This window comes from Taudactylus pleione, unplaced genomic scaffold (genome assembly GCF_031769625.1).
Source record: "Taudactylus pleione unplaced genomic scaffold, aTauple2 ptg000027l, whole genome shotgun sequence".
Classification (NCBI taxonomy): domain Eukaryota; kingdom Metazoa; phylum Chordata; class Amphibia; order Anura; family Myobatrachidae; genus Taudactylus; species Taudactylus pleione.
The window spans coordinates 2,558,841-2,576,863 of NW_028284429.1; the positions used below are offsets into that span (position 1 = coordinate 2,558,841).

Here is an 18,023-nt window from a genome sequence, read left to right on the forward strand (position 1 = left end):
GCTAATGCTGGTATCAGCCCTTCCCCTGGTGTACAGCTGTGTGTCTGTGACTATATGCTAATGCTGGTATCAGCCCTTCCCCTGGTATACAGCCCTGTGTCTGTGACTATATGATAATGCTGGTATCAGCCCTTCCCCTGGTGTACAGCCGTGTGTCTGTGACTATATGATAATGCTGGTATCAGCCCTTCCCCTGGTGTACGGCCGTGTGTCTGTGACTATATGATAATGCTGGTATCAGCCCTTCCCCCCGGTGTACAGCTGTGTGTCTGTGACTATATGATAATGCTGGTATCAGCCCTTCCCCTGGTGTATAGCCCTGTGTCTGACTATATGCTAATGCTGGTATCAGCCCTTCCCCCTGGTGTACAGCTGTGTGTCTGTGACTATATGCTAATGCTGGTATCAGCCCTTCCCCTGGTGTACAGCTGTGTGTATGTGACTATATGCTAATGCTGGTATCAGTCCTTCCCCTGGTGTACAGCCGTGTGTCTGTGACTATATGCTAATGCTGGTATCAGCCCTTCCCCTGGTGTACAGCTGTGTGTCTGTGACTATATGCTAATGCTGGTATCAGTCCTTCCCCTGGTGTACAGCCGTGTGTCTGTGACTATATGCTAATGCTGGTATCAGCCCTTCCCCCTGGTGTACAGCTGTATGTGACTATATGCTAATGCTGGTATCAGTCCTTCCCCTGGTGTACAGCCATGTTTCTGTGACTATATGATAATGCTGGTATCAGCCCTTCCCCTGGTGTACAGCTGTGTGTCTGTGACTATATGCTAATGCTGGTATCAGCCCTTCCCCTGGTGTACAGCCATGTTTCTGTGACTATATGATAATGCTGGTATCAGCCCTTCCCCTTGTGTACAGCCGTGTGTATGTGACTATATACTAATGCTGGTATCAGCCCTTCCCCTGTTGTACAGGCGTGTGTCTGTGACTATATGCTAATGCTGGTATCACCCCTTCCCCTGGTGTACAGCCGTGTGTCTGTGACTATATGCTAATGCTGGTATCACCCCTTCCCCTGGTGTACAGCCGTGTGTCTGTGACTATATGCTAATGCTGGTATCAGTCCTTCCCCTGGTGTACAGCTGTGTGTCTGTGACTATATGCTAATGCTGGTATCAGCCCTTCCCCTGGTGTACAGCCGTGTGTCTGTGACTATATGCTAATGCTGGTATCAGCCCTTCCCCTGGTGTACAGCCGTGTGTCTGTGACTATATGCTAATGCTGGTATCATCCTTCCCCTGGTGTACATCTGTGTGTCTGTGACTATATACTAATGCTGGTATCAGCCCTTCCCCTGGTGTACAGCCGTGTGTCTGTGACTATATGCTAATGCTGGTATCAGCCCTTCCCCTGGTGTACAGCTGTGTGTCTGTGACTATATGCTAATGCTGGTATCAGTCCTTCCCCTGGTGTACGGCCGTGTGTCTGTGATTATATGCTAATGCTGGTATCAGCCCTTCCCCTGGTGTACGGCCGTGTGTCTGTGACTATATCCTAATGCTGGTATCAGCCCTTCCCCTGGTGTACAGCCGTGTGTCTGTGACTATATGCTAATCCTGGTATCAGCCCTTCCCCTGGTGTACATCTGTGTGTCTGTGACTATATGCTAATGCTGGTATCAGTCCTTCCCCTGGTGTACATCTGTGTGTCTGTGACTATATGCTAATGCTGGTATCAGCCCTTCCCCTGGTGTACATCTGTGTGTCTGTGACTATATGCTAATGCTGGTATCAGCCCTTCCCCTGGTGTACAGCTGTGTGTCTGTGACTATATGCTAATGCTGGTATCAGCCCTTCCCCTGGTGTACAGCCGTGTGTCTGTGACTATATGCTAATGCTGGTATCAGCCCTTCCCCTGGTGTACAGCTGTGTGTCTGTGACTATATGCTAATGCTGGTATCAGTCCTTCCCCTGGTGTACAGCCGTGTGTCTGTGCCTATATACTAATGCTGGTATCAGCCCTTCCCCTGGTGTACAGCTGTGTGTCTGTGACTATATACTAATGCTGGTATCAGCCCTTCCCCTGGTGTACAGCCGTGTGTCTGTGACTATATGCTAATGCTGGTATCAGCCCTTCCCCCCAGTGTACAGGCGTGTGTCTGTGACTATATGCTAATGCTGGTATCAGCCCTTCCCCTGGTGTACAGCTATGTGTCTGTGACTATATGCTAATGCTGGTATCAGTCCTTCCCCTGGTGTACAGCTGTGTGTCTGTGACTATATGCTAATGCTGGTATCACCCCTTCCCCTAGTGTACAGCTGTGTGTATGTGACTATATGCTAATGCTGGTATCAGCCCTTCCCCTGGTGTACAGCCGTATGTCTGTGACTATATGCTAATGCTGGTATCAGCCCTTCCCCTGGTGTACAGCTGTGTGTATGTGACTATATGCTAATGCTGGTATCAGCCCTTCCCCTGGTGTACAGCTGTGTGTATGTGACTATATGCTAATGCTGGTATCAGCCCTTCCCCTGGTGTACAGCTGTGTGTATGTGACTATATGCTAATGCTGGTATCAGCCCTTCCCCTGGTGTACATCCTGAGTCTTGGTTTCTCATTCTGTGTGCTCTGGCAGTGCCTTTGGTGCCTAGTGACCTCAGCCTTGGAACCTTGTCCCTGCCTGTTTTGGCTGCACATACCATCTGCAAACTACAGTACCAAAGCCTCAGTCCTGCCCTGTGGCTAACGCTTGCTGCTACTTTATCACCGGTAGCCACCATAGCATCAGTCCTGCCTGGGTTATCCATATAATTTCTACTCCAGCCAATACACCTGTGATCACCTGTTGATTATATAAGCCCCTGCCCTGACTGCATCCCGGTACTGGTGAGAGTGTCTCTCTCTATGGGAAAAGGGTGGTTGTTATAGGCAGAAGACCTATGTACCATTGCTCTCGGGGGTAAATTTACTACAGTGAGAGTTTTTAGAAGTGAGTTTTAAAAGGGATGTTGCCCATAGTAACCAATCAGCATCTAGCTGGTATCTTCTAGAAGGTGTTAGTTAAATGTTAAGTAGAATCTGATTGGTTGCTATGGGCAACATCACTTTTAAAACTCACTTTTAACTCTAAAGGTGCCCACACACATACCGTTCTGCTCATGATCAGCCAATGTGTACGATTTGTGTACGATTTCCCTTGAAACTCTCCCAGGCAGCTCTGCACACGATCTCCACACGATCTGCACACGATTTGGTGTCCAATCTTCAAACGATCTCTCCTGCAGTCAGACTTTCACAGTGCATCATGTCCTAGATTGTCAGATCTGCCCTACTGCACGGCAGATCTGAAGATGCGATGTGCGACCAGCGGGGACGCGCATCGCATCCTGATCGTGAGTGGGAACTCACGATTTCCTCACGATTTGGCCATATTTTACACGATCTGTCGTCACGATTTGTCGGAATCTGCCAGATCGTGTAAAATGTCGCTATATGTGTGGGCACCTTAACTTTAGTAAATTTACCCCTAGGGGTCTTATGTATGAACTTGGGTGTTTCATAACATCTTGTTTGACATATACAGATGTGCCCATGTACATCTATTCTCCGTGCACTACAAGTCTCAGCACACATAATTCGGGAGCTCAGTAACGCGACTCAGTGTGACTCGGCAACGCGGGAGCTCATTGTGACTCGGTAACGCAGAGCATCTTTTTGTGCGTATTTTTACCATCAAATACGTCTTATTTGCACAACGATGTGAATAGATAGCACAACATAGACGCATTTGACGGTAAAAAGATGCACAAAAAGTGACACTCAGTGCTACCGAGTCATGCCACGGCAATGCTGTGTAACACGCAAGGAGGCTAGATGTATGTAGACCCATCTGTATGCAGGCATATGCAGTAATCATTATTAACAGATGTTTGTCCATATTTAATGCTGATAACTGATTGATACCAATATGTATTTTTCAGGTGCTATTGTAGGAGGTGTAATTGGAGGTCTTGTGGCTTTGTCTATTCTCATTACTGGATGTTTCTTTTGGCGAAAGAAGAGGTAACACTGGGCTTGTTTCATTATATAACACATCTGTCAGACAAAGAGTACTATAATACATAAAATGATGGGCTTTTCCAAAAACTGCCCTGCATACAATTGTGCGTACAGCAAGGGGCAGATTCTGCAACCGTCTCATTACTATCTGCACCTGCACCAGCCCCATGCCGGATACAAGAGATCTGTCTGAGAGGCTTCCCCTTCCCCATACACACGGAGCTCTAGACACCCCTCCATGACTCTCCCATGAGACAGCTATGACATGTTGCCGCCCAGTTTCAGCCTAATTCATGCAAAGCGAAATGCGTCCGGGATCTGTCAGACTTTCATTTGTACATATGCAGAAATGTGGGAATTCTGGGCACATTCGCTATTTGTGAGGTGAGATCTCCGGACGCAGAATCAGGCCCAGAATAATCTGCCTTCAGTTAAGAAACTAGCTGATCTTTTTGGTCACAATATTCCCAGGTTGCATGGAATCCCCTCTGACATTGTCTCTGGCAGGGGATGGCTATTTGTCACCACTTCTGTAAAGTCTTTTGTTCATTATTAGGGATTTCCTTGAGTTTCTCATTGTGGACAATGTTCATGCATATAAGATAGTCACCACTGAATAATCTTTCATACTGCGGTGCCATCATAGGGCAATATGGCCACTGTGTGCTTGATGTGGACTACAGATGTAATCATGTACAGTGCACTTGTAATAACTGTTGCATCTGATTGTGGGGTCGATTCAGACCCATTCGCTAGTTTGCGTTCGCACGCTGCTGGTTGATTTTCGCCAACTGTGTATGCGTATGTATCACATGCCGTTTGTGGGAGGTGACAGGGGAAGGACCTTGAAAATGGGGGAGTGGTGGGGTCGTACGCAGGCGTGTTTGAGCGTCATACCACAATTCCCAGGGCGTGCATAAATAACACGGAGCGTCATTGTACCCGTCACCTGGCTCATTAAAACACAGCAGCACTCGCAGTGCTTGTGGTAGGATAGGGTCAACCACAAGCGCTGCGTATGCCTCCGATGGTTCCCGATTGTTATATACACTTCCTGGAGATGACGTGTGCTGTGAAGGGAAAGTGGGCGTCATTAGACCTGGCTTGCAATCGCACTGCCACCGCGCGCTAAGACATAGTGGGCGTCCTGATGTCTTGCTGTGCGATCGCAGGATTTGCATACTCAGTCTCCTGATGGCTGCATACGAGCCTAGCGAGTGGGTCTGAATCTGGAGCTCTTTTGACCTCCATTATCATTTCTATGCTGATGATACTCAGATCTACCTTTCCTCCCCTGACCTCTCCCCCTCTCTACTCACTCGTATCTCCAACTGTCTCTCTGCCATCTCTTCCTGGATGTCCCAGCGATTTCTTAAACTTAATATGTCTAAGACTGAGCTGATCATTTTCCCACCCCTAGGTCTAGGCTGGCAGTAATCCCGTTACCTGCATCGGCTCACAGCTTGAGGATGGGAACAGTAGTCAGTGAGCGCTAGCCCGGTGCCAGTCAGTTAGATAACAGGTGAATAGTGGAATAGTGGCATGCACTTACGCGTTTCCCCGTGGCTCCACCCACAGCTTCGTCAGAGGTACCTCTATTTTTTAAGTGTCAAAAATCTCTGACCACCTGGCAGAGCGACGTCATCCAGTCACACTCATTTGCCCACCATCCCCAACTCAATGGTCAGATGAAGAGAGCCAACTAAACCCTAGAACAAAATTTGATGTGTTATATCTGCCATTTACACGATTCCTTTGGGCAGAGTTTGCTTATGACTGTGCCCCTCGTGTCATCTGGAGCCTCTACATTTTTTCATGTGTATATGGGTATCATCTGCTTGTTTAGCAATCAGAAAATTCAGTTGTCTGATATCAAGGAAACATCAGCTTGTCTAAGGGGAATCTAGATGAAAGTACACCAGCACTGACTAAGCAAAATCAGCAAAGGGTTTCCTTACAAGCATGGAGTGCTGTTACTTTCCAGCTTGCTCTTCCAGCCTTACTAATGATTCCCACAACATTCCATTGTTTGCTGTCCAAGACAGTATTTTACTCTGAGAAAGCCGCTGAATGCGGTGAATCGCGTTAAGGATTTACAGACAAGTGTCCACACACCTCCAGATCTGCACTGTCTGGACAATTCTTATTTTGGATCACATTGTTCAAATGTGGCATCCCCACTTCCACATTGATTGAGCTCACACTGAGTGCCACGGCATTACCCAGCCACAGCTCCATTTGATTATCCAGCTCAGCACTGCATTACGAGCTTGGAGGGGAAGAAGCACAGCCGGGAGACGGACAGCCACAGCGGTGACTTGTCTAGCAGGAGCAGTGACCCCACTGCACTGCCGGAACGGATGCCCCCCAGGGCATCACACGAGAATGGAAAAAGAGTGACAGTGCAGTGTAAAGTATAGATGTGTGCGAGTAATAAATAAGTGATGAAAGAGATTAAAATATATGTGAAAAATTTCATGAATAATAAACATATAAGGTGATGTGAAAAGTAACTATGTGTATTAAGTGATGATGCCCTGAGGAGGCCCAGCCAGAGTGGCCCCATGGGCCCTACGCCCAAACGCTCACCCCAAATGTAATATATGCCAATTAAAGCCTCATAATAAAGGCACATATGTATTTTGGCAAATGTAAGGCCTCATGATAAAGGCACATACAGTACATAAATGCATCCAAACTGAGAGCCAGCTTACCTGGGAGTCACCCCTGGGAACTCCAACTAGCACTACTAGAGCCAGCATGCCCTGCTAATACTGGCTCATTTATACATCTCATAACCATATTTTTAAAATTTTTCTGTTTTTCATTACTGATCGCAACTGTGAATACAATTGCGCTTACGCACGCAATCTCACTGCGATAGTATGCTAATCCATTGCGATCGCTATGCCATCACAGCACTGCACAGGGACACCTACTTTACCTTACACACATCCGTAATGTTTAGCAAGACTGTGAAACCATCAGTAACATGGAGTACCATCACAGCCTCACGAACACTTACACAGGCTCTGACCTTACTCAGTAATTACTAACCTCATCACACAGTGATTACACAAGACTGAGAAACCATCAGTAACATGGAGTACCATCACATCCTCACACACACTTACACAGGCTCTGACCTTACTCAGGAATTACTAACCTCATCACACACAGTGATTACACAAGACTGAGAAACCATCAGTAACATGGAGTACCTTCACAGCCTCACACACACTTACACAGGCTCTGACCTTACTCAGGAATTACTAAACTCATCACACACAGTGACTACACAAGACTGAGATACCATCAGTAACATGGAGTACCTTCACAGCCTCACACACACTTACACAGGCTCTGACCTTACTCAGGAATTACTAAACTCATCACACACAGTGACTACACAAGACTGAGATACCATCAGTAAAATGGAGTACCATCACAGCCTCACGCACACTTACACAGGCTCTGACCTTACTCAGGAATTACTAACCTCATCACACACAGTGATTACACAAGACTGAGAGACCATCAGTAACATGGAGTACCATCACAGCCTCACACACACTTACACAGGCTCTGACCTTACTCAGGAATTACTAACCTCATCACACGCAGTGATTACACAAGACTGAGAGACCATCAGTAACATGGAGTACCATCACAGCCTCACACACACTTACACAGGCTCTGACCTTACTCAGGAATTACTAACCTCATCACACACAGTGATTACACAAGACTGAGATACCATCAGTAACATGGAGTACCATCATAGTCTCACACACACTTACACAGCTCTGACCATACTCAGGAATTACTAACCTCATCACACACTGCGAGGCCTCAGGCTGCGTACGGCATCACAGTGAATCATTTATGCACGCCCCTGCAACGGCGTTAAAAAAACACTGACACGCCTGCTTTTCCCTGACCACCCCCCGTCACCTCCCACAAACAGCACTTCCTGTCAATCACTCTGCGTAGCCACTGCGATCACAGTCCCGATCGCAGTGGCTAGTTCGCACACAGTGATGAATACGCACACGCAGTTTGCAACAATCGGCCGATTGCGTGCGTAATCACAGCTGCGATCCGTAATGAATAAGGCCCATTGTTCATCAATGTTTAATGTTTTTTGTTTTTTTTTTACAGACCGAATAGAAAGGAGGCTTCCTCCACAGGGTAAGTGTGCAGAGCTGTGATTTGTAGGGGTAATAACTCAGCGGGGCAGGTTGGGCCGGGGTGCATTTCTAAAAACGACAATTAACTGAATATGCTCAACATCCCCGTTACCTGCACCATGACAGGCAGAGACATCTTCATAATTGTCACCCAGGATGCTTGATGTGCTCTCAAATATTCGGTTAGAATAATCTGCAGCAAATTAGATCATCAGAATTCTATAGTAGCACAACAGCCGCATATTAGGGAACATGAGCTGATGAGTGTGGGACACAAGGATCTGTCCATTGTATCACCGTGACAGAAATTTCCTGAGGCCCCCATGCTGTGCGAAGGAGAGCAGAGTGGCTGGCCTCTTCCAAGCAGGCAAGTTCAAGTAAATGCCCACAAGACGTCCTCACTTTGACAGATGAGACCCGAGAAACTAGAGAGACATCGTCGGCCACTACCTGCAATTTTGCTTTGGGACCTGGTGATGCAGAGAAACTATCCCTGTACCGAATTGTTTGTAATTGTGATTGTGAAAAGAGCAACCATATATTTACAGAGTGTCCAGCCTCCGAGCATTTTGTTTTATTTGCAGGAGATAATAAAAGTGACAAGATTCCCTAGTTACATAGTAGCCTATTTATACATTAATATTTGAAAAGAGGAAAAACTGATGAGTATAATGCTCCCTTAAAGACTTGGGGCCTCATTCAGACCCGCTCGCAACCAGGTCGATGTTTGCACACTGGGCATGCGCACGTCGGAGCCGGCTCCAACGTGCGCATGCGCGTGACCCGGCTAGCGACGGCCCCTCCGTCACTCCGGGTCTTGCACCAAAGGGGGCGAGCTGTCGATGTTGATTGACAGCTTGCCCCATTTGGAAGGCGGGCCGGGGGGGTGGCCGGCCAAACGGAGGCGGTCCCAACGGAACGCTTGCCGTTTGGGGGCGGCCCCACTGACATCAGCAATGATGTCAGTGGGGAGCTTCCTGCTCGATCAGAGTGCCAAGACCCAACCTTAGGGTCTCGTCGCAAGCCCCGATGGTCGCGATGGTCCTGACCATCGCGACCATCACCCTGGTCGGTCGCTAAGCTGTGGGTGGCAACCCACAGCTTAGCTAGCGACCACGAGGCCGCACTTCAAGATGCAAGCGGCCGCCCTCAGAGCGACCGCTTACATCTAACGACCGGGTCTGAATGAGACCCTTGGTGTTGAGGAAAAGCTGCTGTCAAAAAATTAAGAATGTGCAGATACTTCAACTATATGTTAAAAAGGGGAATAATCGGCTGCGTTTCTCAACAACAAATGGAAAATTTAATTCATAAAAGTTAATCACAATATATATATAATCATATGAGCAATAAAACTCTTCAATACATGTAGAGAGTTTTGAACATAAATAATTCAATGCAATACAATCAATATAGAGAAATAAATAATTAAATGTATCTTGATTATGATATCTAAATTGTTAGAAATTAGATAAAAAGTTCAATTGATTTTGTAAAACAGCAGAACTGATATTAATAGTTCTTGTCTAGTTATATAGACAATATAAAGCAGCTGTGCTTGTGGCAGTATAGTGTAACCAAACAGCAATTAGAGGATTTTAGCTTTATGCCGGCATATATGGAAATGGTAGTCTGTATAAGTAGGAGTGAGCTCACCCGTTTGTAGTATGGGATCGCAGCGTCTGTATGGTATCCTGGTGTGTTATCCCGTAGAGGTACAAGGAAATAATAATATGCACAGCCGTGTGCCGGTGCAGTATGGCAAATATGCCCTCTTGTGATGTGCGGTCAGCACAGAGAATAGATCTTGTAAATCACCACATGGGGTTGGAACAGGGTCTCGTAGCGGGATCTCCCGTGAGCAAGCGCACCAGATCAAGCGTATGCCCAGAGCTTCAGTCAATTGGAAGCACTGTGTAGCTCTGCCTCAATCCGTAGGTAATTAGAGAAGGCGCTGTGCGGCTCTGTCTGGATCCATAGGACACTTGCTGTGATTGCGGTGCCGGCTGAAACTACGGGGACCGCTTGGCTGGAAGCTGTAGGCGGGTCTCAGCATGGAGACCTCCTGTGCCTGATGTGTAGATCAAGTGGCAGCAGGAAAGGGGATGCTTCCGAAAGAGTATGTGCCGGCCAGAGCCATAACTAGACTTTTTGGTGCCCTGTGCCAGAAAGAGCATTGGCGCCCCCCTCAATTTTCAAAGGGACATAATGCACCCAAAAAAGGGCCATGGCTTCATGGGGAAGGGACAGGAAAAAGATAGGAGAGGCCAGGAGATGCTGGGGATAAATAGGGACATAATATAGTGCACCTGAGAGAGGGCCATGGCCTCATGAGGAAGGGCCAGGGAAGAGATAGGGGAGGCCAGGAGATGCTGGGAATACATAGGGACATAATATAGTGCACCTGAGAGAGGGCCATGGCCTCATGAGGAAGGGCCAGGGAAGAGATAGGGGAGGCCAGGAGATGCTGGGGATAAATAGGGACATAATATAGTGCACCTGAGAGAGGGCCATGGCCTCATGGGGAAGGGACAGGGAAGAGATAGGGGAGGCCAGGAGATGCTGGGGATAAATAGGGACATAATATAGTGCACCTGAGAGAGGGCCATGGCCTCTTGGAGAAGGGCCAGGGAAGAGATAGGGAAGGCCAGGAGATGCTGGGGATAAATCGGGACATAATATAGTGCACCTGAGAGAGGGCCATGGCCTCATGGGGAAGGGCCAGGGAAGAGATAGGGGAGGCCAGGAGATGCTGGGGATAAATAGGGACATAATATAGCGCACCTGAGAGAGGGTCATGGCCTCATGGGGAAGGGCCAGGGAAGAGATAGGGGAGGCCAGGAGATGCTGAGGATGAAATACGAGGAAGCTACAAGCAAGAATGATAATAAACAGAAATTTGACAGGCCCAAACAGCGCCCCCTGACCTGTGGTGCCCTGTACTACCCTAGCTACAGCCCTGGTGCCGGCTGTATATTTTAGGCAATCTCCTCGTGCTGTGGAGGGATTGTCTCTGCCGTATTACTGAAAAGCTCAACGCGTTTCTGTGTCATTAGACACCTTCGTCAGGAACAAGTTTTCACATGCTGGTCGGTCTTTTTATGAGATCATAAGTCATTTGCATAATTAAGACCATTCTCAGCTGTGGACATAGGCTGAGACTGAGAAAAGGTTTTCTATTGGAATGCTCTGTTTTGCAAGAGCTTAAGAAACATTGTTACTACTTCAATTATTTGTAAAAATATGTATCATTAGTTCTGCTTTATGTAACATTAATTCTACCTTAAGTATGTCTATTTCTATTCATAATTTCAGTATTATAACTGTATAAATGCATACATATGAAAAACTGTGTGAACATAATTAAAACATTTTTCATAAGACAGTGATCTTTAAAGGTAGCACTGATTCAACATATTTAGGTTATAGGACCACAGAATATTATACATTATATATAAATCATGGAAACATTGATACTGAAATCTAATATGATTCTCATTATATAACCCTGATAATAAGAGAATGAATTAAATAGATAAGGCCACTGATTGATTTTTGTCTGAGAGATATATGAAATAATTGTACTATGCCTAATTTATGAGCGTTCCAGATAATAATATTATTGACATTTTAAATATTTAAAAGGTCTCAATAACGGAAAAAGAAAAAACTTTCCAAGTAAATCAATAATATGATCATTGTATTGAAGAAATACTAGATATACATGCTGGAGAATGGTCTCTTCATCCGGAGGTGTTTCAACCCCTGGTGGACAAGTGGGCATTACCGGACATAGACCTCATGGCGTCATGTCACAACCACAAGGTCCCCAGGTACGGGTCCAGAACAAGGGACCTATCAGCCACCTTCATGGACGCTTGTGAGGTGGAACTTCAGGTTGCCATACCTGTTTCCTCCAATCTCCCTCCTTCCAAGAGTTGTCAGAAAGTTCAAGCAGGAAGGCGGCAGGATGATACTAATAGCTCCTGCCTGGCCCAGGATGCAGTGGTCCTCCGATCTGACACGTCTATCCATAGACAGTCCACTTCCACTGCCTCTGCGGTTGGATCTGCTAGTGCAGGGTCCCTGCCTATACCAGGATTTACCTCGGCTGGCTTTTCCGGCACGGCTCTTCTGTCTTCTGTAACTCCATTTATGTAATCTATCTCCTACAATTCGATTGCGGTGCGCAGTAAATCGGTCGCACCACTCGCAGGTTGAGAAAGAGATTACTCGAACAAAGAAGGAATGTCATTAACAAAAAGACAGAACATTCAGTATCAAGACATTGTATGGAAGAACACAATGGAGAATTCAGAAGTTTACATGTAGTAGGTATAGAACAGATTTCCCACACCGCCAGAGGAGGAGACAGATTTTCTCGTCCGTGCCTTCGAGGGACATACTGGATTCACAAATTACGCACTTTACATCCTGAGGGTCTTAATGAAATGGCAGAGGTAGATTTTGACATATAGCCCCTAGTTAATTACCACAGTTCCCTGTGGGTTACACAGGACTATATTTTGTCCACACCTCGATCCTGGGGAGAAGATAGAGTGCACCAATTTTCAATAGGATATTTATCTAGCATAATGTACAATAGATTAAATGTTTTTCGGACCTTTTTCAGGGAGTGAATTTGGGAATGTTGAATGTAGATATATAAATATATATACATATGTGTGTGTTTATGTGCATATTGTATATAGTTAACAGCATATTCATCACCATAGCTGATATCTAGTATTTCTTCAATACAATGATCATAGAATTGAATAAGTTTTTCTTTTTCTGTTATTGAGACCTTTTAAATATTTTAAATGTCAATAATATTATTATCGGGAACGCTCATAAATTAGGTATAGTACAATTATTTCATATATCTCTCAGACAAAAATCATTCTGTGGCCTTATCTATTTAATTAATTCTCTTATTATCAGGGTTATATAATGAGTTGCGTTTTTACTTAAGCGCAACATTTAGCAAAAGAAAATATATGCAGAATCAAATTAGATTTCAGTATCAATGTTTCCATGATTTATATATAATGTTGTATAATATTCTGTGGTCCTACAACCTAAATAGGATGAATCAGTGCTACCTTTAAAGATCACTGTCTTATGAAAAATATTTTAATTATGTTCACACAGTTTTTCATATGTATGCATTCATACAGTTATAATACTGAAATTATGAATAGAAATAGACATACTTAAGGTAGAATTAATGTTACATAAAGCAGAACTAATGATACATATTTTTACAAATAATTGAAGTAGAAACAATGTTTCTTAAGCTCTTGCAAAACAGAGCATTCCAATAGAAAACCTTTTTCTCAGTCTCAGCCTATGTCCACAGCTGAGAATGATCTTAATTATGCAAATTACTTATGATCTCATAAAAAGACCGACCAGCATGTGAAAACTTGTTCCTGATGAAGGTGTCTAATGACACAGAAACGCGTTGAGCTTTTCAGTAATACGGCAGAGACGATCCCTCCACAGCACAAGGAGATTACCTAGAATATACAGCCGGCACATACCCTTTCGGAAGCATCCCCTTTCCTGCTGCCACTTGATCTACACATCAGGCACAGGAGGTCTCCATGTTGAGACCCGCCTACAGCTTCCAGCCAAGTGGTCCCTGCAGTTTCAGCCGGCACCGCAATCACGGCAAGTGTCCTATGGATCCAGGCAGAGCCGCACAGCGCCTTCACTAATTACCTACGGATTGAGGCAGAGCTGCACAGTGCTTCCAATTGACTGAAGCTCTGGACATACGCCTGATCTGGTGCGCTTGCTCGCGGGATATCCCGCTACGAGACCCTGTTCCAACCCCATGTGGTGATTTACAAGATCTATTCTCTGTGCTGACCGCACATCACAAGAGGGCATATTTGCCATACTGCACCGGCACACGGCTGTGCATATTATTATTTCCTTGTACCTGTACGGGATAACACACCAGGATACCATACAGATGCTGCGGTCCCATACTACAAACGGGTGAGCTCACTCCTACTTATACAGACTACCATTTCCATATATGCCGGCATAAAGCTAAAATCCTCTAATTGCTGTTTGGTTACACTATACTGCCACAAGCACAGCTGCTTTATATTGTCTATATAACTAGACAAGAACTATTTATATCAGTTCTGCTGTTTTACAAAATCAATTGAACTTTTTATCTCATTTTTAATAATTTAGATATCATAATCAAGATACATTTAATTATTTATTTTTCTATATTGATTGTATTGCATTCAATTATTTATGTTCAAAACTCTCTATAAGTATTGAACAGTTTTATTGCTCATATGATTATATATATATTGTGATTAACTTTTATGAATTAAATTTTCCATTTGTTGAGAAGCGCAGCCGATTATACATTTATTTTTGCAGGATATCAACCAAAAAATTAGAGTTATGGTATAACATACCTTTGTTGCCTCTTTTTCTTCGAGGTCCATAGGGTTCACAGGAATTACTATGGGGTATTAAGTTGGAGTGATCCAATGCACCAAACAGCTCGAGCTTTGGGACTCCCAGCATGCACTGGTCCTCCTCCCTGTGTACCTCACCCTCAGCCACAGGAATTCAGTTTGTAAACAAGCCTAATGGTAAAAGATGGAGAATGGAGAAGGAAGTACAATGTACACAAGAGACACTCAACATACAAAGAGGGAATCAGTGATACAAAAAGGCTAAAGAACAGATCCCAACTGAGGCCAGGTGCGTCAGGGTGGGCACCCTGTGGACCCTATTGACCTCGAAGAAAAAGAGTTAACAATGGTATGTTATACCATAACTCTAATTTTCTTCTTCATGGTCCATAGAGTCCACAGGAATTACCTTGGGGACATCCTAAAGCAGTTCCCTTAAGGGTGGGGACGCTCCTGCACAGAGAGGAGAATCCACCACCCAAAGTAAGCATTCTGGGAGGCAAAAGTATCAAATGCATAAAGTTTGATAAAAGTATTGACGGAAGACCAAGTGGCTGCCTTGCACAGCTGTTCAGTCGAGGCGCCATGTCTAACCGCCCATGATGGTCCCACAGACCGAGTGGAATGTGCTGTCACCTTGTTTAGGACAGGGAGACCAGCCTGTGTATAGACATGAGAAATAGTCATACGCAGCCAGTGAGCCAAAGTTTGTTTGTTTGCTGGCCAGCCTCATTTGTAAAATCCGTATAACACAAAGAGAGAATCTGATTTCCTGATGGAGTTGGTCCGGTCCACGTAGATACATAGGGCTCGAACCACATCCAGGGAAGCTTCACCTGAAGACTGAAAGGCCGGGACTACAATTTCCTAATGTATATGAAGACGGGAAACAACCTTTGGAAGGTAGCCCGCCTTGGTACTGAGGAAAGCTCTATTATGATGAAAAATCAAATATGTAGAGTGACATGAGAGTGCTGCCAAGTCAGAAACCCTGTGAGCTGAAGAAATAGCGAGGAGAAGAATTGTCTTTGCTGTCAGCCATCGCAAGTCCACCTTATCCAAGGGTTCAAAGGGAGGCGATTGCAATGCCCTGAGACCCAACGATAAATCCCACGGTGCCACCGGTGGGAGAAATGGAGGTTGCAGCTGAAGAACCCCTTGTAAGAATGTTCTAACATCTGGCAAAGGGGCATTCTTGCGCTGGAACTAAACTGTCAGAGTAGAAACTTGGACTCTCAAGGTAGCCAGACGAAGACCTAAGTCTAATCCAGCCTGAAGAAAAGTAAGTACTCTTTGAAAATCTTAGGGTCATATTTTCTGTGAGAACACCAAAGAAAAAATGAATGCCAAATTCTGTGATAGATGTGGGCGGAAGCAGGCCTCCTTGCCCTCAGCATAGTCTGAATCATAGAAGCAGAGAAACCCCTGGCCTTTAAGACAGAAGACTCAAGAGCCATGCTGTCAAAGCCAGCCGAGATAAATCCTGGTATAGGCAGGGACCCTGCACTTGCAGATCCAACCACAGAGGCAGTGGAAGTGGACTGTCTATGGATAGACATGTCAGATCGGAGAACCAATGCATCCTGGGCCAGGCAGGAGCTATTAGTATCATCCTGCCGCCTTCCTGCTTGAACTTTCTGACAACTCTTGGAAGGAGGGAGATTGGAGGAAACAGGTATGGCAACCTGAAGTTTCACCTCACAAGCATCCATGAAGGTGGCTGATAGGTCCCTTGTTCTGGGCCCGTACCTGGGTTGTGACGTGATGCCATGAGGTCTACGTCCGGTAAAGCCCACTTGTTCACCAGGGGTTGAAACACCTCCGGATGAAGAGACCATTCTCCAGCATGTGTGTCCTGGCAACTTAGATAGAAAGTCCACTTCCCAGTTGAGTACACCTGGGATGAATATTGCAGGGATTGCTGGAAGATTGCATTCTGCCCATAGCAGAATTTCTGCCACTTCCTTCATCGCTGCCGGACTTCGTGTGCCTCCTTGTGCACCATCTGTTGATTTGGAGAAAGAGAAGACTTTTTCCAATTGATTACCCAGCCGTGCTGTTGTAAGCAGACAATGGTCATCCGTAGATGACATTGTAACATCTCCTGAGATTGTTCTAATATCAGGAGGTCATCTAGATATGGCAGTATCCTGACTCCTTGTCGTCTGAGATGAGCCATCATGACTGCCATTATCTTGGTAAATACCCGAGGGGCTGTTGCTAGACCGAAGAGTAGAGCCTGAAATTGGTAATGTTGCTGATCTACCACCAATCTGAAAAAGCCTTGGTGGGATCTTGCAATCGGGACATGCAGATATGCATCTTGTATGATCAAGACCATGAAGTCTCCAGGCTCCATCGCCAGCATACTTGACCGTAGGGTTTCCATACGGAACTTGGGCACCTTGATGACTTTATTGAGAGACTTCAGATTCAGAATAGGGCGGTGTGACCCATTGGGCTTTTGAATAAAAAATAAATTAGAATAATAACCCCTTCCCTGTTGCGTCGCAGGAACAGGGACTATGACTCCCGATCTCAGGAGGGCCCCAATAGACTCCCGGTAGACCGAAGATCTGACCGGGTCTGCAGGAAGGGTTGTACCCACAAACCTCTGAGGATATCTCATGAAGGTGTCACTAAACTCTACAGTTGAAAAACTAAGGTAAATCATAAAAGTAAAAATCTTAGGACTGCCTAGGCAGTCCCGCTGCATAGCAGGTGTGACTTGCCGTGCACCAAACAAAAAAACTGAATGCCCTTTTGCGGAGAGTGGGGTATATATGGAGGACCAGTGCATGCTGGGAGCCCCAAAGCTTGAGCTGTGTGGTGCATCGGATCACTCCAACTTGTATCATACCCCAAGCTAATTCCTGTAGATCCTATGGACCCTGAAGAAACACTCATTATTTGGGGGTACTCACAAAAATCAAAGCAGCCCCCATAGTTTTGTATAGGGGCTGCTTTGTTTGCCGAATTTCCCAAGCTCCAGATGGCCTAAACTGCTGTAGTCTACGGGCTACATTTTGCCATTCCTCGGAACCCTCCCCGGCACATGCCACACAGTTGCAATAACACGCCCAGCATTAGTGATCACTTCACTTCTAACACACTGCTGGGATGGGCTCCTACCGGAACCCCTCTTCCTACATGTGTTTTTTAATATGTTTGGGCGAAGCTTCATTTCTTATTTTCGTGATAAGGAATTATAATTATCAGGTCAAAGACCAGATACTTAATAAATATACTCCATAATCACTGTACACAATTATAACACACACAGAAGTGACGATGTCATAATAACCGAGGGGGCGCGGGACCTAACCTGTGCTCAGACGGAACACTATGGCGGCACCAATCACTGAGC

At 45.5% G+C, this 18,023-nt stretch overlaps 1 protein-coding gene across 1 annotated transcript in view; it reads left to right on the forward strand.

The window, feature by feature from the left end:
• The window catches only part of LOC148539145 (receptor-type tyrosine-protein phosphatase eta-like), a 168,045-nt gene that overhangs the window by 94,858 nt on the left and 55,164 nt on the right, over nt 1–18,023 (forward strand). The window contains exons 14-15 of the mRNA XM_088451818.1: nt 3,936–4,017; nt 8,176–8,205. Coding sequence (XP_088307944.1) covers nt 3,936–4,017; nt 8,176–8,205 — 112 coding nt within the window. The remainder of the gene's footprint in view (nt 1–3,935; nt 4,018–8,175; nt 8,206–18,023) is intronic.